The 20994-nt window shown below is 39.3% G+C and overlaps 2 protein-coding genes across 2 annotated transcripts; both read left to right on the forward strand.

The window, feature by feature from the left end:
- Positions 1 to 3976: 3976 nt before the first annotated feature.
- LOC109993765 (G-protein coupled receptor 84-like) lies at positions 3977 to 5572 on the forward strand. The gene has a single exon (XM_029279883.2). The coding sequence runs from the start codon at positions 4326 to 4328 to the stop codon at positions 5532 to 5534; it is 1209 nt and encodes a 402-aa protein (XP_029135716.1). The 5' UTR covers positions 3977 to 4325; the 3' UTR covers positions 5535 to 5572.
- Positions 5573 to 16722: 11150 nt separating this feature from the next.
- On the forward strand, positions 16723 to 19700 carry LOC109993781 (G-protein coupled receptor 84-like). The gene is made up of 2 exons (XM_029279871.2): positions 16723 to 17512; positions 17908 to 19700. The coding sequence occupies exon 2, from the start codon at positions 17916 to 17918 to the stop codon at positions 19128 to 19130; it is 1215 nt and encodes a 404-aa protein (XP_029135704.1). The 5' UTR covers positions 16723 to 17512; positions 17908 to 17915; the 3' UTR covers positions 19131 to 19700.
- Positions 19701 to 20994: the final 1294 nt, after the last annotated feature.

A 20994-nucleotide genomic window follows, 5' to 3' on the forward strand; every position in this document is an offset into this window, starting at 1 on the left:
ATCCTGGCGCCATTGTTCCAGACCTAATTTAGATAATTTCTCATCACTGATCTATCCCCAGAAAGAACAGTATGTAAATTCCCCTGCTAGGGGGCCCTCAATCAAGACTATTAGGCAAATGCAAACGCTTCTTTGGCATGGCTGGATATTTTTCCTTGCATTTTCTCAAGTATTTTCACGGTGACGATTTGTCAAGGGGCTTCTCATATAACTTGTATACCCCAACATGTACATTAGATAATGCAGTCTGGCAGTGTCTGCATATCGTCACCTTCTCCTTTCTTATTTCTTGACAAGGGAAAACAGAAATGCTTCAACACGTCAGATTTAAAAGGCACTGGACGCCCACAATTTCCAATCGTCTCGCTGTACTCCCTCGTAAATAATAGTAGTTTTCCGCCATTTTTTCTGTATTGAGGCACCAAGAGATGATGGGGATCTCTGTAGTTCCCACTTCCCTTTGCTCTGCTCCAGTGCGGCTGAAACAGAACAACACTTTTCTGCCCAGAAGACCTTTTGTTTCACCATCACAGGCCCATGACGGTACAAGCGATATTGTGGAATTGAACCGTAACATCCCATGTAGTTCAACAATGCAACTCGCCAATCTAAACAAAACTTTCAGTGATTGGTCTCCCTAACTCTCTCCCATCAATTATAAACTGTCCCAGTGAGTTCTCTTATAGGCCTGGGGCACTTCTGCTGAAAATATTCTAAGCATTTATCTATAGGCAGTTGTTTTCTGAATACCTGTTATTGATTTTGCCCTGTTTATGTACTTGCAGCGCATTTGTAGTTCATGCAATTTTAAATCAAATTGATAACAGCTAACTACAGTGACAGAAACCATGCTTCAGAAAAATCATTTGGCGTGTTTTTTAATCTTCTGGTTTGACTCAAATACCATTTGTTAACATTAGGAGGCAGAATTTATAACCTATACTGCTGCCAGTGGGAGGAGCTCTGTATTGCTTTGCTTCATTTTTCTACAATTCACGCTTTGATCCAAATCGACATGTACATCAGCGAGTAAGTAGGATCTAGAAAAAAGGAAACAATGTCAGTAAATGCAAAGATCAGCTTAAAGTCTGATTGGACAGGTGCTGACAGGCATTGCACAACATTGACGGCAGTTCTTCAGAGCTCTAACCAGTATAGAAAGAGTTGTTAGAAAGAGAGTTGTAATAGTCAATGAGTGATATCACAAGAGCCTGTACCAGGAGCTGTGTAGCATGTTCTGGCAGGTAAGGTCTGATCTTCCTGATGTTATACAGGGAAAATCGACATGACCGGGCAATCAAGGCCACTTGAACCTTAAATGTTAGCTGGTCATCAATCATGACACCCAGGTTCTGGGCAGACTTTGTTGGCATGAGTTTGGTTGTACCAAGCTGGATATTGATCTGTGGTTGTATAGAAGGACTAGCTGGGATGACAAGGAGCTCAGTATTTGAAAGGTTGAGTTGAAGGTGGCTTTCAGTCATCCATTTAGAGATATAAGCAAGGCATGACGAGATTCTTGCTGAGACTGTAACACTTTCTGGCGGTAATGACAGGAAGAGCTGGGTATCGTCAACATAGCAGTGGTATGAGCAGATTATTGAACCAAGTGAGCTTGTGTAAATGGAGAAGAGAAGGGGACCAAGCACTGACCCTTGGGGTACCCCTGTGGATAAATAGTGCCCTATGGACACTTCTCCCTTCCAAGACACTCTAAAAGATCGCCTGGAGAGGTAGGACACAAACCAGCAGAGGGCAGATCCTGAGATGTCAAGTTCGGAGAGCGTGGATAGGAGGATTTGATGGTTAACTGTGTCAAAGGCAGGACTGACCCGCAGCTCGTACCGATTATGTTACTGACAGTAGTGCAGTCTCAGTAGAGTGGCTCCACTTAAAGCCTGACTGATTTGGGTCAAACAGATCGTTTCTGGACAGGAACTTAGGGACTTGATTAAAGACTGTGCGCTCAAGTATTTTTGACAGAAAGGGCAGAAGAGAAATCGGTCTGTAGTTTTCAACCTGGGCTGGGTTGAGTGTGGGTTTTTTGAGCAGAGGGGTGACCCGAGCTTGCTTGAATGCGGTGGGGAACACACCCGTTGACAGAGAGGAGTTGATGATATGCTTAAGTGCAGCATTAAGCGGAGAGGAAATGGTCTGCAGGAGGCTTGATGGTATTGGGTATAGAGGACAGGTGGTGGGCCGAGAGTCTAGCACAAGCTTAGAGACTTTGTCCTCAGTCAGAGAGGAGAATGAGTCGAGTTAGGCACTTTTGGTTGGTGCCTTTGGGCTGAGTTGGTCAGGCTTAGAAAACTGGTTACTGATGGTTGCAAGCTTTTCAGTAAAATATGAGGCAAACATGTCTGGTGTGAACACATCGGAGGGTGGAGGAGGAGGTGGTTGAAGCACTGAGTTAAAAGCAGAAAACATTTTTCATCCGTGGCATTGCATATCTTGTTCTGATAATATGTTGTCTTGGCTATTTTCAGGCTGGAGGAAAAAGAGACAAGTCTTTGCTTATAGTCATTGAGGTCAGCGGAATGTTTGGATATTTGTCATTTTCTCTTCAGTGAGCCATGGACTAGAGTAGGTTTTGCGAGCGGGTTTGGACACTAGAGGGTCAGAGTTTGTTCAGAGATGAGGTTAGTGTGGAGCAGAGTGAGTCTGTAGCCTCATCTGTAGAGAGTGCGGTAAATACTTTATCGGCAGGCATGGCAGCAAAGGAAGTCTGTTGCCTGGGCTTTATCAGTGTATGTTCCCATGACAATCAGTGGTGTTCCATCCTCAGGGATTTCTGAGAGTAGCATGTCCAGTTCCACAACAAAATCATTCAGATTACACCCTGGTGGGTGGTAAATGATGGCAATGTACATTTTAACAGGAGCAGTAACCATGATTGTGTGATAGACAAATGAGGAGTTGTTGCTCAGTGGGAAGAGTTTATTGAATTTCCAGATATTAGAAATGCGGATAAAAGTTCAGTAAGGGCAAGTGCCTGGATGTCTGACATTTTTGCAAGTGCTTGGATGAATAGTTGTCTATTGCGGTGTCTTTTCCTGTTCCCATGAATGACAGAGATTTGTTTGTAGCACATGTTGCATTTGGCAGATGACCAGAGGAAATATAGCAAAGGGTGTTTGCTATATTTGGCTCTGTGGTCATAGATAGCTTCCTAGTTTTCAGATCAGAGCTTTTTCTGCTAGAAGTTTCGGATTCAGACTCTTTTAAGCTTGGAATTTAGTGAAAATCTATAGCATTTACAAATTCATCTGATTTAACCTCTAAGACAAAATTTCATTAATGTGTCACAGGAATTGAAAAGTTTAAAGCTAAACTCTTAGATAATAAAGTAGGCTGGTAAAAATAACGTTCACATGGTGTAGATTTGTTTATCCTTTGATCTAACCAACTAAAAACGTAGGTTATCTTGATAAATATAAAATTGGGATTACGTAATATAAACACCTATAGTTACATTAAGCAGAATTATTTTTAATACAATACACAGAACCATTGCAAGCAATATTGGGCACAAGTTAAACCTAGTACTTAGTAAGCTATGACATTAACTGAGGTTACATCCTTTTTTGTTTGGACAGTCCCCAAAATGCCTGCAGGCAACATGCGAATATAACTACTTGGTTATATTTCCCTATTAAAGCCATTTATCTTGCAATTATTTATTACATTAAGCACACTAAAACAAAGTTTCATGGTTCCTTCACTTCAAATAAGGAAGTGAACACACATGGGTGTGAAAACCTCACATTATGCAGAGATTACTAATACAACACGGAGAAGCACATGAAATGTAATAGCAGGAGGAAGTCACGCATTCAGCAAAGCAGATCAGATCACAGCAGACGTTTATACTGCTATGACATCAACAAGTTGAAGGCAGCAGAGAACCAGCAAATTCAGAAGATTTAAGGTGAGCAGCATTGAATATATTTTTCAATCTTCTATTCACCTCAAATATTAAAAAACACCTTTATTTTAACGTGAAAAATGTTTTTTAAATTGCTTAACAAATTTTTGATTCTGCCTTTATTCTATTTATTTTTTTACTTCAAAAAGTAAAAAGTAATCATCTTTACCAATAATTCGTCTCAGTGGTGTGAACATATTATCCATACAAAAGTCTTTGTAAAAGAATTAGTGGTTTTATCGAGACCAACTGTAACCAAATTACATGGGTGACCAACTGTCACCTGTGGCACTGCTAACCACAATATGAAGGGGGGTGGACTAGTTTTCTGTTTAAATGTAACTACGAGAAATACATCAAATTACAGAAATGTTTATCTACGGTTTGATTCCTCAATAGAATGCTGATGAACCACACAAACCAAACAGAGGAAGACCTCTTCTCCTGCTACAGTCCATCGGTCGTAGGTTACCGATACTTTGCTGTGCTGTGGGGATGTGCTGTGACCATCATCGGTACGTTAGGGAACCTGATGACCATTCTAATCTTCACCTTAGACCCACGTCTGAGGACTCGCTTTAATGCACTCATCATCAACCTGGCTGTAGCTGACCTCCTATACTGCACCATACTGCAGCCTATCTTAGTTGACTCGTATTTACACCTCAGGTGGCGCAGTGGTCAGCTCTGGTGCAGCATCGTTGGACTGCTCCTTTTCCTCTCCAACTCTGTGTCCATCATCACCCTTTGCTTGGTAGCATTGAGCAGATATCTCCTGGTTGCAAAAAGGGCCATGTTTGACCGTATCTTCTCCAACCATGGTCTTATTTTACTCCTGATGTCAGTGTGGGCACTAGGTCTTGCCAGCGTTGGCCCACTCTGGCATGTTTACGTGTTTGTGCCACAAGTGTGCACATGCAGCTTCCATCGGACCAGGGGTCGACCCTACACCACCATCCTGCTTTTTGTCTACTTCTTTGTTGGTTTGGGCTGTGTTGGCGCATTCTACCTCCTCATTTACAGACATGTCATGATTGCATCGCAAGCTCTGGTCCACTACAGATTCAGCCGAAGGTCATCTAGAAGGAATGCAGCGCCTTCATCACAGGGGACTGATGACAGTGGTGTAGAGACTGGTATTGTCAACACATGTAGCTGTGAACTGAGCAGCAAGCTGGAAAAAAACCCAAACCAGGAAGAGATCACCTGTAATAAGTGCTCCCAATCTACACAGGCCTCAACTACTGCTTCAAATCCACCCATTGATACCGTCTTGATACCAGCTTCACCGACACCTGCTCCCCAAATCGCAGCACCTTCGTACTCCACAGCCTCAAGTGGAGGAGATAAGGACATGAAGCGTGTAACTTCCATGTGTTTAATTGTTTTCCTGTGTTTTGTATTCTGCTTTGTTCCATTCCTGTTGATCAACATAGCCGACAAACACAACCGTGCTCCACAGTTACTTTACATGTTCTGTACAAACCTAACCTGGCTCAACAGCTGTATCAACCCAATACTTTATGCTGTCATGAACAGACAGTTTCGCCAAGCCTATTACATACTGCTCACCAGGGCTGTTGCACAATTTACCTGCCAGAGATCCTGATTTACTCCAACTTGCCAAGTGCTAATTGTAAAACATAAACCCAGACACCAGCGATTTTAGGATCCTCCTGCTAAACCACTAACTTCAAGAACAATAAATATTTTCCTACATGTAAAAATGTTATTCATAACATGAAGTCACACATATTTTACACTACATAATAGTTTTAAGGAGATGAAAGTAGAAATGAGCTGTTTTTGCAAAAGCTTTAAATTGGTACAGGTAGTATTATTGTTATTATGAAATTATTATTTGTACATTATTTTGTAAGCAGTTCAGCATAACTCTTCTCATTGTTGAGCCATATTTTAATGCTAATACCATTATACTATTATATCAATGTTTTGAATGCAGGGCTTTTAAATGTAACATGCATCTCAACCTTATTTATAATAACTACTTTTACTAAAGTAAATTATCTTGACATTTTTAGGATGGAAGTAAGGGTCCTAAAATAAGCTAAATCTTAATATTTTCTCACTGAAAATAACCTACCGTTTGCATCTCTGGGTTTTTCTGCTATTCGTGAGTAAGAAAATCAAATATTTTCTTACGCATCCTGACAGGAATTATCATTTAGAATTTAGTTTTTCACTACTTGTTACCTGTGATATTGTGGTGTAAAAATTGTCCACCTACTCTCCTACTGTCCTAAGATTCATGCAGTTCTAAACTCTGCAGTTCTAAACACTATGCAATGTTATCACAAGGCATTCTTAATGTTAGTTGGCAACCTAGAGCTCTTAACCACCGGATTTAAGGAAGGCTTATATCTTTGGCTGGTGCTTAAGGAAAAATAACTTCTACTCCCCCAACCTTTTTTATTTTTTTCATATGTACATTGTTCTTCTTCTTGTATCCTTTTATTTCTCTTCTGAATTTAAAGCATTCTGGTCCATCAATTCACATTCAACACATAACCCCTCATTTTGTGGGAAACCTGCACAGCCTTTGCAAGAGGATTGATTATATCACACTCTGCCACACAGAGGCACCAGAAGCTGGAAAATCTTTAGAAACTGAACTTCTAGATAAAGAAAGAGTCTATATTAACACGCCTACTTTATGGACTGAAACATCTGCCAACCAATCAGCTATTAATTGTCTCCTTACTAGTAATGTAGAGAAAAAAATCAGGTAAACTAAACTGAAGTTTTATGAACATGAAGACAAACCAAGAAAATGTCTGCATATCTAGTAAATAAAGAGTAGGATCTCAATCACAGATGGAACAGATGTCTCTAATTCTGGGGCTCCAAAGTAGGAATACTGCAGCTGGTAAAATGATATTTAACATTCTCACCTTTACTGTCGTGAAATATACATTATTATATTACACATGATATTATTATAATCGACTAGTGATGAAGACTCTTCTGTTAAAGGATGGTGTAAAGTCATGTCAGAACTGGTTTACCTTAGAATAACTTGCAAGTACTTTACATGCAAAAAATAAAAACAGTATAACAAAGTCTGGCAGCCCTATCTGAATTATCTTGGGCTGGCTCTCTCTGCCATTGTCAACAAGGATTCTCCTCAATCTGAATTGTAACATATAGGGCAAGGGGAGTAGCAATCCTTTTTCGTAATAATGTCCCCTTTCTACTTAAATCCAGAATTTCAGATCCAAATGGGAGATTTATTCTTATTTCTGGATATATTAATTCATTCCCAACTTCCTGTAACGTGGACAATTAGTGTAAATGTAATTTTGTTGACCTGAGCTGTGTTTTTTGTCTGTATTTGTTTCTACCTGCTAGGTCGGGTTACTGTGGCTTGTATCACTCTTAGAAAATTCAATAAACATGTGGAAAAAAACAAGGGTGTGTCTTTTTACAAATTATGTAGAGCCTCCTACACTACAAAGACTAACTTCAAGGGGCCACAGGCAGCTAGAAATCAGGTGAAAGCAACACACACAGTGGGTCTTTTTCAAACCAGCCACTACACTACCTGAGAGAGGGAAGTTTTTCCCAAAGCCTGCCGATGTATTTCTACCCTTACCCTTGATGAAGGGGACTTCACTCAGCTCCGTCACGGAGGGGGAGGGGGTAGGGGTTGGTTTGAAAAAGGACCAGTGTCTACACAAGCCATCTTCTCTGGAAGACCAGATGAGATCAGATGTCAAAATTCAGCTGTGGATGCTGGCATCAAGATCTATTTGCTTTTGACACCAAATATCACCGAAGCTGTCTTGACCATTTCATCACTGAAAGAAATGTGGCTGCAGCCAGATGAAAATGTCAAAATGAGGATAGCTGTAAGCTCACTGAGTACCCTTGTAGAAAGATTCGAAAGCAATCTGAAAATGCACTCAACTCGTGATTAAATGTGCGTCATGAAAGTTGAAGCCGAAGCCGCTTAATCACTACAAAGATGAAATTGTGTTTGTAGAACGGCAAGGTAAATCAGATTTGGTTTGCTCAACCAGTTTACCTATTGGCCTTGTGATGAGGGAAGCTGCTTTACTCAAGTAAAATGACACAAAAGAAAGTGATGATGTGCATTAAGAATGCTCTGCGCTGGCACAATCAAGTCTTTCTTCTTTTTTTTTATATATCATCCATGCCATGTATGAAATGATGGATGGACAAATGAATTATGATTATTTGAGTTATTTGTAAGTATGTCTACAATTCTAAATGATAAAATTACACTAACCTCGTGGAATGTGAGGGGCGTTGGAAATGACATAAAATGCGGGAAGGTTTTCTCTCATTTGAAATCACTAAATGCAGACATTTTGTTCCTACAAGAGACTCACACTATTAAAGACACTGAATATAAACTAAAACCAAACTGGATCTCTCAGGTGTACCACGCTGTCATGATTTGGTCTTATTTAGGTTTGTATTTAGGTTTCCATGTTTTGCTTTCTCCTGTTCTTCCCTAGTGTTGCTGGTTTTTCCCTTGTGTGTTTCCTAGTTTAATCATAAGTGTTATTTTGTCATTTCAAATCCTTGCGTCCCTCTCAGTTCCAGTGTGTCTTGATGTTTAACAGTGTCTTCAGTGTTTCATGTATTTGTCATAGTTGTCCTCAGTGTTTCTTGTCCTGCCTCTGTGTGTTTCCTCCAGTGTTGATTGTCTTCACCTGTGTCGTTAGTCTCACCTGTGTCTGATTACCCCTTGTCTATTTAGTCTCAGTGTTTCTTGCTTTCTGTGTCAGTTCATTGTATGTGTTCTTTGTACGTAGTTTGTTGGTGTGTCAGGTTTTTTGCTCGTGCTCCTCTGTGGCTCCCTATTTTTGATCCTTGTGTTTTTTGTTGAACTTTTGAAAGTAAGTTTTTGTTGCCTTTGGCCTTTTTGTTTAATTAAACATTTTTGGGTCCACCTCCCTTGTTTCCCAACCGTTCGTGACACATGCTCCTTTTACATATAGGGCAAGGGGAGTAGCAATCCTTTTTTGTAATAATGTCCCCTTTCTACTTAAATCCAGAATTTCAGATCCAAATGGGAGATTTATTCTTATTTCTGGATATATTAATTCATTCCCAATTACTTTGTTAAACATATGGCCCAAATTCTGACGATCCTACATTTTTTTTGTGAAGTTTTCGAATTACTTCCAGAGGATGGGTCCTCCAATATTCTCATTGGTGGAGATTTAAATTGCTATTTAGATCCATCTTTAAACAGATCATCTCCTAAATCTCCTACAACTATTAACTCTGTTCAGACGTTAAACAATTTGATAAAATCAAGAAATATGGTAGATAACTGGAGAATACAACACCCCGATAAAAAGGAATATTCATTTTACTCACATGTGCATCAGTCTTATACTAGAATTGATTATTTTATAGTGGAGGCCAGTTTGATCTCACATATCAGTAACACGTGTTATCATAATATTCTGATCTCGGATCATAGTCCTGTTACATTACAGCTCCAATCCTCTTTTAACAAACCAAAATACAACTGGAGATTTAGTTCTCTATTACTATCAACACCTGGGTTTAAAGAGTACATGGTTAGAAACTTTTTGAGATCAATGACAATGGAGAAGTTTCAGACTCTACACTCTGGGAAGCACTTAAAGTTACCATGAGAGGATTCGTTATTTCTTTTGAGACCTTTCGAAAAAAGGAAAAATGTAGAAGAATAAAAGAAATAGAACAAGAAATTACCCAACTTGAACAAATAGAACTTCCCTGTCACAGTCTGACTATAATAAAATTATGAGATTAAAATCAGAATATAACTCTGTTCTTGGAGGGGAAATTAAGAATCTACTACTGTAGACCAGACAAAAACATTTTGAATTGAGCGATAAACCTCAATAATTACTTTCAAGACAATTTAAAGGGGAGCAAGCAAAGACGACTATTCATAAAATACAGTCCAAAACTGGTAAAATACTCACAAACCCACAACATATTAACAGTTGTTTTAAATAATTTTATTCCAAACTCTATTCCCCTACTTCCACAGCAACAGAGACAGATTACTCTCAGTTCTTCAATTCTTTGACTCTGTCACAGCTAAATGAGAAAAACCAACAATTTTTGGAAAGAATGTTCTCTGTTGCTGAGTTAAGAGGACGCAATTAAGACATTCCCTAAAGGAAAATGCCCTGGACCAGATCTATTTGGTTCTGAGTTATATCAAGCATTTCAGGAGATTTTAGCACCTTACTTACTTAGGATGATACATGATTCAATTGCAAAAAAAAAACACTACCACCATCTTTATATGAGGCAAACATATGTTTGTTACTGAAAAGCGGGAAAGATCCCATTGATCCTGCCAATTACCGACCCATCTCTCTTCTAAATTCAGATCACAAAATCTTAACAAAAGTATTAGCCACTAGATTAAATACATTTATAGCAACAATTATTCATCCAGACCAAGTGGGCTTCATCACAGGCAGGCTTTCTTTTTTTAATGTGCGTCGGGTGTTGAATATTTTGCATTCTGACTTAGGTAAAGATACTAAAGCTGCTGTCATAACACTGGATGCCCAGAAAGCGTTTGACTCTATCGAATGGTCTTACTTATTTGAAACCTTGAAAAGGTTCGGACTTGATTAAAATGATATATCATTCCCCTAAATCCTCAGTTTTAACAAATAATACATTATCAGAGTCTTTTAGTCTACACCAGGGTGTGAGACAGGGAGATTGTCTGTCCCCCTTATTATTTAATATTGCATTAAAGCCTTTGGCTCATCCACACATAAAGGGAATTTCAGCTGGTACATCTGAACGTCTTGTTACACTTTACGTGGATGATTTACTTGTTACCTTAATAAATCCTGAAGTGGGTACCCCTTATCTTTTAAAATATGTAGAACTATTCAGTAAGATCTCGGGCTACACAATAAATTGGGACAAAAGTGAACTTGTGCTTATTGGAGAGAATACAATTCTACATGATTGTCCTTTCAAGATTGCTCATGATCACATCACATATTTGGGCATTAAAATATCAAAAAACCCTAAGCGTTTGTTCAAATTAAATCTGTTAGCAGGTCTTGATAGGCTAAAACGCAGCATAGAATACTGGAGGACCTTACCTCTATCTATGATTGGCAGAGTTAATGCCATTAAAACAGACTTTCCAAAAAAACATTTATTCAGGTCAACCCAGGATGGGGGTTTGGGTCTTCCTGTATTTAAAGATTACTATTGGGCTGCCGATGCTAGGGCAATGGCATTCTGGCAATGGGGTTCTCCAGACCATGAATCACTAAACTCTGCCTCCCTCTGGTTAAAATTAGAACTTTCATCTCTGATACAACCATATGTGTCACTATCCTTCTTACTCTATACCAACCTTTCATCTAAGACTAAACCAGTTAGTCATAGTTTTGTTGTCAGAAAAGCCTTGAAAATTCTTAGCCAAATTGAAAAAAGTTTCAAAATCCCTGTAATTTCAATACACACACCAGTCTGCCATAACCATGCCTTCGCCCCAGCATTGCTGGATAATACTTTTGCTTTGTGGTGTGAAAAAGGATTGTGTATAGGTGTATAGGAGATTTTTATTTGGACAACAAGTTTGCATCTTTTGGGCAACTAAGTTTAGAGTATAATCTACCTCATTCACATTTATTTTGTTATATGCAATTTAGGCACTTTGGAAGAGAAAACATCTCATTTTGAATCAACCTGTGAGAGACATCCTCTGTTAGAATTGCTTTCTCTTTCACCAGTGAGTAAGAAGCTTATCACTAAATTTGTTAATTATTTTTCTGAGGATTCAGTATCTGCTGAGTGTATTAAGAATGCTTGGAAAGAGAAATTAGTGCTGCATTGCCTGATAAACTATGGAGAACTGCACTATCCCGTATTCATAGTTTTTCCAATTAATAGTAGGCACAGGTTAATTCAGTTCAAAGTCATTCACCGTTTTCATTATTCTAAAGTTATGCTTCATAAGATTTACCCCTCTGTGTCTCCAATATATGATAAATGTAACTCAAAAGATGGTACTTTACTGCATTTATTTTGGGATTGTCCATTAATCTATCAGTTCTGGTCTGGAACTTTTTTGTTTTTTTCTGGGGTTTATCACAGGTCTCTCCTGACAGAAACGTGGCTCTCTTTGGAGCTTCAGAGGACTCTGTATTGCTCCCTTCATATATCCAAACTGCTCTTTTGATGGGCATGGTTTTTTGATGGGCATGGCTCTTTTGAAAGACTGGAAGACACCAACTCCACCATTCCTCCGAAACTGGTTGCATGAACTGGTCTCAGTGATACACATGGAGGAATTGCAAGCTAATGATTCAAAATGTAAACATAAATGGGAAGAATGTTGGGGTCCCTTCTTGCAACATTTGGACTTAACCTGACAACATTGGTACCTGTATGAATTTATCTTTTTTTTCTTGTTTTATGTATGGATATTTCTGTTGCGGACAGCTTGGATGTACTAACTCATTGATGATGTATAATGATATGTATGCTGTTTGTGTCCCTGGCACAGGGTTTAGATGAACTATTTGTAATATGTGTACCTCCTCTCTGAGGAGGTACACAGAGGAACACCATGGAAGAGGTAAAGCAAGACTGCATCTTATATGGGAGTAGTGCACATCTGTCCTGTCATTCTTGTCAGGATTATGTACCCAACATGCTCTATGACTTTGTGAATTGGTGTGTGAATAAAAATGCACATTGAAGTGTCCAAACAGGTGAGGAACCTTCATTGAAGGAAAACCTCCATGTAATAGCTGTCTGAATGCCATGAATGACATCATTGCACAATTATTATGATACATCATGAATTTGGGAGCAAGGCACTTATCAACAAGCTAAATGCTCTGGGCCACAGTGTATATCATACAATGATAGCAGTATCTCAGACTATGGAATGATTGATGCTATTTACATATTTGATCAAAATGAGGCGACACTTAATGGAAATCAGACCACTCATGCAATGGCCACAGTTATGATGTCAGACGACCACAGATGCCCATTGCCTTGCCAAGATTCCACACAAGACACTTTCTGCCTTGAACAACTATGATGTAGATGGATAAGACCTTCACAGGTAGTCTGAACATATATAAACAATGTCTTGTCAACTAGGTAAATCATCAGGAGCACATAAGGCCTCATTTGGATGAGGGCTTTCTTCTCTGAGTATTTATTCTTTCATTAGGCCGCAAGAATCTTGAGTTTCTTTCAAATGTCAAGTTGAAAAAAATGGCAACCTATTGTTTTTCATTAGAAATATGTTTGTCCCCTCACCATTCCTCCCCAGCCCCCTTTGTCATTTCATCCTGGTGCCATTGTTCCAGACCTAATTTAGATAATTTCTCATCACTGATCTATCCCCAGAAAGAACAGTATGTAAATTCCCCTGCTAGGGGGCCCTCAATCAAGACTATTAGGCAAATACAAACGCTTCTTTGGCATGGCTGGATATTTTTCCTTGCATTTTTCCAAGTATTTTCACGGTGACGATTTGTCAAGGGGCTTCTCATATAACTTGTATTCCCCAACATGTACATTAGATAATGCAGTCTGGCAGTGTCTGCATATCGTCACCTTCTCCTTTCTTATTTCTTGACAAGGGAAAACAGAAATGCTTCAACACGTCAGATTTAAAAGGCACTGGACGCCCACAATTTCCAGTCGTCTCGCTGTACTCCCTCGTAAATAATAGTAGTTTTCCGCCATTTTTTCTGTATTGAGGCACCAAGAGATGATGGGGATCTCTGTAGTTCCCACTTCCCTTTGCTCTGCTCCAGTGCGGCTGAAACAGAACAACACTTTTCTGCCCAGAAGACCTTTTGTTTCACCATCACAGGCCCATGACGGTACAAGCGATATTGTGGAATTGAACCGTAACATTCCATGTAGTTCAACAATGCAACTCGCCAATCTAAACAAAACTTTCAGTGATTGGTCTCCCTAACTCTCTCCCATCAATTATAAACTGTCCCAGTGAGTTCTCTTATAGGCCTGGGGCACTTCTGCTGAAAATATTCTAAGCATTTATCTATAGGCAGTTGTTTTCTGAATACCTGTTATTGATTTTGCCCTGTTTATGTACTTGCAGCGCATTTGTAGTTCATGCAGTTGTTTGGGAAGTTTGCATTTGCTTTTGAATGTGGATAGTTTCTGAATATGCTACTCATTTCAGTTGTGCCGAGCTGTTGCCCCTTTTTGAAACTGTACATCCAATCTGTTAATCCAGAGCACACAGTACTGCAGGAGCCACATTTCGAAATATTTGTAAATCATGGGATTATCCATCAATTGAATACTTAAAACTAAACTTAACAGAAAATGAAAACAAACATTTTAAATCAAATTGATAACAGCTAACTACAGTGACAGAAACCATGCTTCAGAAAAATCATTTGGCGTGTTTTTTAATCTTCTGGTTTGACTCAAATACCATTTGTTAACATTAGGAGGCAGAATTTATAACCTATACTGCTGCCAGTGGGAGGAGCTCTGTATTGCTTTGCTTCATTTTTCTACAATTCACGCTTTGATCCAAATCGACATGTACATCAGCGAGTAAGTAGGATCTAGAAAAAAGGAAACAATGTCAGTAAATGCAAAGATCAGCTTAAAGTCTGATTGGACAGGTGCTGACAGGCATTGCACAACATTGACGGCAGTTCTTCAGAGCTCTAACCAGTATAGAAAGAGTTAGAAAGAGAGTTGTAATAGTCAATGAGTGTTATCACAAGAGCCTGTACCAGGAGCTGTGTAGCATGTTCTGGCAGGTAAGGTCTGATCTTCCTGATGTTATACAGGGAAAATCGACATGACCGGGCAATCAAGGCCACTTGAACCTTAAATGTTAGCTGGTCATCAATCGTGACACCCAGGTTCTGGGCAGACTTTGTTGGCATGAGTTTGGTTGTACCAAGCTGGATATTGATCTGTGGTTGTATAGAAGGACTAGCTGGGATGACAAGGAGCTCAGTATTTGAAAGGTTGAGTTGAAGGTGGCTTTCAGTCATCCATTTAGAGATATAAGCAAGGCATGACGAGATTCTTGCTGAGACTGTAACACTTTCTGGCGGTAATGACAGGAAGAGCTGGGTATCGTCAACATAGCAGTGGTATGAGCAGATTATTGAACCAAGTGAGCTTGTGTAAATGGAGAAGAGAAGGGGACCAAGCACTGACCCTTGGGGTACCCCTGTGGATACCCCTATGGACACTTCTCCCTTCCAAGACACTCTAAAAGATCGCCTGGAGAGGTAGGACACAAACCAGCAGAGGGCAGATCCTGAGATGTCAAGTTCAGAGAGCGTGGATAGGAGGATTTGATGGTTAACTGTGTCAAAGGCAGGACTGACCCGCAGCTCGTACCGATTATGTTACTGACAGTAGTGCAGTCTCAGTAGAGTGGCTCCACTTAAAGCCTGACTGATTTGGGTCAAACAGATCGTTTCTGGACAGGAACTTAGGGACTTGATTAAAGACTGTGCGCTCAAGTATTTTTGACAGAAACGGCAGAAGAGAAATCGGTCTGTAGTTTTCAACCTGGGCTGGGTTGAGTGTGGGTTTTTTGAGCAGAGGGGTGACCCGAGCTTGCTTGAATGCGGTGGGGAACACACCCGTTGACAGAGAGGAGTTGATGATATGCTTAAGTGCAGCATTAAGCGGAGAGGAAATGGTCTGCAGGAGGCTTGATGGTATTGGGTATAGAGGACAGGTGGTGGGCCGAGAGTCTAGCACAAGCTTAGAGACTTTGTCCTCAGTCAGAGAGGAGAATGAGTCGAGTTAGGCACTTTTGGTTGGTGCCTTTGGGCTGAGTTGGTCAGGCTTAGAAAACTGGTTACTGATGGTTGCAAGCTTTTCAGTAAAATATGAGGCAAAAATGTCTGGTGTGAACACATCGGAGGGTGGAGGAGGAGGTGGTTGAAGCACTGAGTTAAAAGCAGAAAACATTTTTCATCCGTGGCATTGCATATCTTGTTCTGATAATATGTTGTCTTGGCCATTTTCAGGCTGGAGGAAAAAGAGACAAGTCTTTGCTTATAGTCATTGAGGTCAGCGGAATGTTTGGATATTTGTCATTTTCTCTTCAGTGAGCCATGGACTAGAGTAGGTTTTGCGAGCGGGTTTGGACACTAGAGGGTCAGAGTTTGTTCAGAGATGAGGTTAGTGTGGAGCAGAGTGAGTCTGTAGCCTCATCTGTAGAGAGTGCGGTAAATACTTTATCGGCAGGCATGGCAGCAAAGGAAGTCTGTTGCCTGGGCTTTATCAGTATATGTTCCCATGACAATCAGTGGTGTTCCATCCTCAGGGATTTCTGAGAGTAGCATGTCCAGTTCCACAACAAAATCATTCAGATTACACCCTGGTGGGTGGTAAATGATGGCAATGTACATTTTAACAGGAGCAGTAACCATGATTGTGTGATAGACAAATGAGGAGTTGTTGCTCAGTGGGAAGAGTTTATTGAATTTCCAGATATTAGAAATGCGGATAAAAGTTCAGTAAGGGCAAGTGCCTGGATGTCTGACATTTTTGCAAGTGCTTGGATGAATTCAGTTTTATTCACAGCAGATTGACAGTTCCAGAGGCCAAAAGTAAATGAAGGGTGGGGAGAAGAGGCTTTCTTAAGCAGAGACAAGTTATAAGATTGCGTTGTCTATTGCGGTGTCTTTTCCTGTTCCCATGAATGACAGAGATTTGTTTGTAGCACATGTTGCATTTGGCAGATGAGCAGAGGAAATATAGCAAAGGGTGTTTGCTATATTTGGTTCTGTGGTTGAAGCGTCATAGATAGCTTCCTAGTTTTCAGATCAGAGCTTTTTCTGCTAGCAGTTTCGGATTCAGACTCTTTTAAGCTTGGAATTTAGTGAAAATCTATAGCATTTACAAATTCATCTGATTTAACCTCTAAGACAAAATTTCATTAATGTGTCACAGGAATTGAAAAGTTTAAAGCTAAACTCTTAGATAATAAAGTAGGCTGGTAAAAATAACGTTCACATGGTGTAGATTTGTTTATCCTTTGATCAAACCAACTAAAACGTAGGTTATCTTGATAAATATAAAATTGGGATTACGTAATATAAACACCTATAGTTACATTAAGCAGAATTATTTTTAATACAATACACAGAACCATTGCAAGCAATATTGGGCACAAGTTAAACCTAGTACTTAGTAAGCTATGACATTAACTGAGGTTACATCCCTTTTTGTTTGGACAGTCCCCAAAATGCCTGCAGGCAGCATGCAATATAACTACTTGGTTATATTTCCCTATTAAAGCCATTTATCTCGCAATTATTTATTACATTAAGCACACTAAAACAAAGTTTCATGGTTCCTTCACTTCAAATAAGGAAGTGAACACATATGGGTGTGAAAACCTCACATTATGCAAAGATTACTAATGCAACACGGAGAAGCACATGAAATGTAATAGCAGGAGGAAGTCACGCATTCAGCAAAGCAGATCAGATCACAGCAGACGTTTATACTGCTATGACATCAACAAGTTGAAGGCAGCAGAGAACCAGCAAATTCAGAAGATTTAAGGTGAGCAGCATTGAATATATTTTTCGATCTTCTATTCACCTCAAATATTAAAAAACACCTTTATTTTAACGTGAAAAATGTTTTTTAAATTGCTTAACAAATTTTTGATTCTGCCTTTATTCTATTTATTTTTTTACTTCAAAAAGTAAAAAGTAATCATCTTTACCAATAATTCGTCTCAGTGGCGTGAACATATTATCCATACAAAAGTCTTTGTAAAAGAATTAGTGGTTTTATCGAGACCAACTGTAACCAAATTACATGGGTGACCAACTGTCACCTGTGGCACTGCTAACCACAATATGAAGGGGGGTGGACTAGTTTTCTGTTTAAATGTAACTACGAGAAATACATCAAATTACAGAAATGTTTATCTGCGGTTTGATTCCTCTTAGGCAATAGAATGCTGATGAACCACACAAACCAAACAGAGGAAGACCTCTTCTCCTGCTACAGTCCATCGGTCGTAGGTTACCGATACTTTGCTGTGCTGTGGGGATGTGCTGTGACCATCATCGGTACGTTAGGGAACCTGATGACCATTCTAGCCTTCACCTTAGACCCACGTCTGAGGACTCGCTTTAATGCACTCATCATCAACCTGGCTGTAGCTGACCTCCTATACTGCACCATACTGCAGCCTATGTCAGTTGACTCGTATTTACACCTCAGGTGGCGCAGTGGTCAGCTCTGGTGCAGCATCTTTGGACTGCTCCTTTTCCTCTCCAACTCTGTGTCCATCATCACCCTTTGCTTGGTAGCATTGAGCAGATATCTCCTGGTTGCAAAAAGGGCCATGTTTGACCGTATCTTCTCCAACCATGGTCTTATTTTACTCCTGATGTCAGTGTGGGCACTAGGTCTTGCCAGCTTTGGCCCACTCTGGCATGTTTACGTGTTTGTGCCACAAGTGTGCACATGCAGCTTCCATCGGACCAGGGGTCGACCCTACACCACCATCCTGCTTTTTGTCTACTTCTTTGTTGGTTTGGGCTGTGTTGGCGTATTCTACCTCCTCATTTACAGACATGTCATGATTGCATCGCAAGCTCTGGTCCGCTACAGATTCAGCCGAAGGTCATCTAGAAGGAAAGCAGCTCCTTCATCACAGGGGACTGATGACAGTGATGTAGAGACTGGTATTGTCAACACATCTAGCTGTGAACTGAGCAACCAAGAAGAACAAACCCAAAATAAGGATGACAACGTTAATAAGAGCTCTTCCAAGGCCCCAGTTTCATCAGCAGCCAAAAGGTCTTCCTCTCACATTGTCCCTGCCACAAAAACCCTAACAACTCAAGCATCTTCTTACAACTCAGCATCTTCAGGAGATGATCGCGAATTTAAATATGTGACACGAATGTGCTTTACTGTTTTTCTGTGTTTTGCATTCTGCTTTGTCCCTTTTCTTTTGCTAAACATAGCAGACAAACATAACAGTGCACCCAAGGTATTGCACATGCTCAGTGCAAACCTTACGTGGCTCAACAGCTGTATTAACCCGGTACTCTATGCTGTCATGAACCGACAGTTTCGACAGGCCTATCACATGCTTTTCACTAAAGCTATTGCACCATGCACCTGTCTCTTGCGCTGGAGATGGCATCTGCAATCCTGATTTTTCTGCAAGTTATGTTGGTCTTACACCTACCAAGTTTTCAAGCAATTGAAAGACTAGAAAGGCATTCAGGAAGGTACAAGGCATTTTTAGATTGTAGCATTCTTGTAGAGAGATGTAAATATTGGGGTAACTTTTAAAAATGTATATTTTAGCAAAAAATACTTTTCAAGTACGTTTAAGCTATTGAATTCAAATTTTCCTCCATTACAAAACCAAATCTGATATAATAATAAATCCAGGTTGGCATATTATCACTCAAAATCCAACTCTAAAATTCATCCCAAAATAAACGAGATATTTATTTTAAAATATTGTAATCTCATATTGCCAACTCGTGCATGATGGTAAATAACCTCAAAAGGAAGTTTAAGTCTGCAGTTAGCGACTCTATTAAAAGACTCCAGGCCAGCTGATCGCACGTTCCACTGGCCCTTTGTGGCATTAAAAAAAATATATATATATGAATCTGATGTATGATACATTTGTAGGTAGTGGTGCAGGTTATCAATTTGTCTTGTTGAATAGTAGTAAACTTGATAATTACAAATAAAAAATGTTTTAAAGCTTTCTGACATGTCATCATGTATTTCACTTTAAAACTAAAGGTACATATTTGAAGAATATTAATATCAGAAATAGTCACACTGTCACACTTCAAAAAAAGTGAGGATAGCATCACAGGACTTGGAGAAAGTTGCCTTACTGAATGATGACTCATTCAGTAAGTGAGATAATTAAATATTAGGCTATAATATAACGTAAGAATACGAGAACAATGGGGGGAAAAAAAGCAATAATTCCAAGAGTTTTTTAATTTTACTGCAGACAAAACAAATGTGATCTTTTAGTTTCCCATCATTTAAGATCCCTAGAAATCAGAAGATCAGATCTATTCTTAAATTACGTTTTTTTTATACAACTGTAACACAACCTCCCATTTTGTTTCCTAACAACATTAGAGTTGTACAATGACAGTTCAAATCCTTAGTTTCTTTAGCATTTATGTTAAAGCAACTACTAAAAAGTCATTGAAGAGTGATATGTAATGCACAAGCTGGTCGGACTTTTTTGTTAGGCTGCTTAAGACAGACTAAAACTTACACATATAGTAATAATAGCTGGTGCAACAGACCACAGGACATTTAAGTCCAAATTATGCCTAATTCTGAGAAGTCCAAATTTTAACTTAAAACTAGACATGATTTAAATTTTAAAACTGTAAAAAGGTATGACCCCGAATCCTAGGTCTACCCCACTTCTTTCACAATAGAGGAAACAACAACAAATTATCACAGGATGTTCCAGTCCTGCACAACTCCCCACGCCCACAAAAATAAAATAAAAGCCACCATGGGGAAAAAACAAGAATACAATCTTCGTTCATTGTTAGTTTTGAGGAAAAAAAGCTAATTCATTTTTCACCAATACATTTAGTTTACATTGTATTAAAGCTGCTTCAGTCCAGAATCCATGAGAACACGGACGGACAATCAAACTGAGTTTCCACCTTTTTCAAACAGCGTGTACCCACAAAAGCTAGCTTGATTGACATATTAGCCATAGTTTACTTAAAGTTTAAACGCAACATTAAGGTTTTGTTTTTGGCCATTTGCCGAATATTAGTAAAGTATTCATCGGACTTCATCGTAACTCCTTGAGAAAACTATCGAGTTGTATGATACCTGTCTGTGTTTCACTTTAAACAAGCGACTGACGTGATGCTACATGACCACGTGGTCGATGAATACGACCAATAATGAGCTACTAAACATAATAAATGACGTGATAAACAAAAGTCAATTTTAAAATGTTGGATACATGTATCTCCGTAGCTTCTCTGAATTTGGTTTAATTTGATTAC

The sequence above is a fragment of the Labrus bergylta genome, chromosome 5, assembly GCF_963930695.1.
Source record: "Labrus bergylta chromosome 5, fLabBer1.1, whole genome shotgun sequence".
NCBI classification, from domain to species: Eukaryota; Metazoa; Chordata; class Actinopteri; order Labriformes; family Labridae; genus Labrus; species Labrus bergylta.

What these genes read in the sequence shown, in the direction of transcription:
- LOC109993765 (XM_029279883.2), top strand. Translation starts at nt 4,326, where the DNA reads ATGCTGATGAACCACACAAACCAAACAGAGGAAGACCTCTTCTCCTGC.
- LOC109993781 (XM_029279871.2), top strand. Translation starts at nt 17,916, where the DNA reads ATGCTGATGAACCACACAAACCAAACAGAGGAAGACCTCTTCTCCTGC.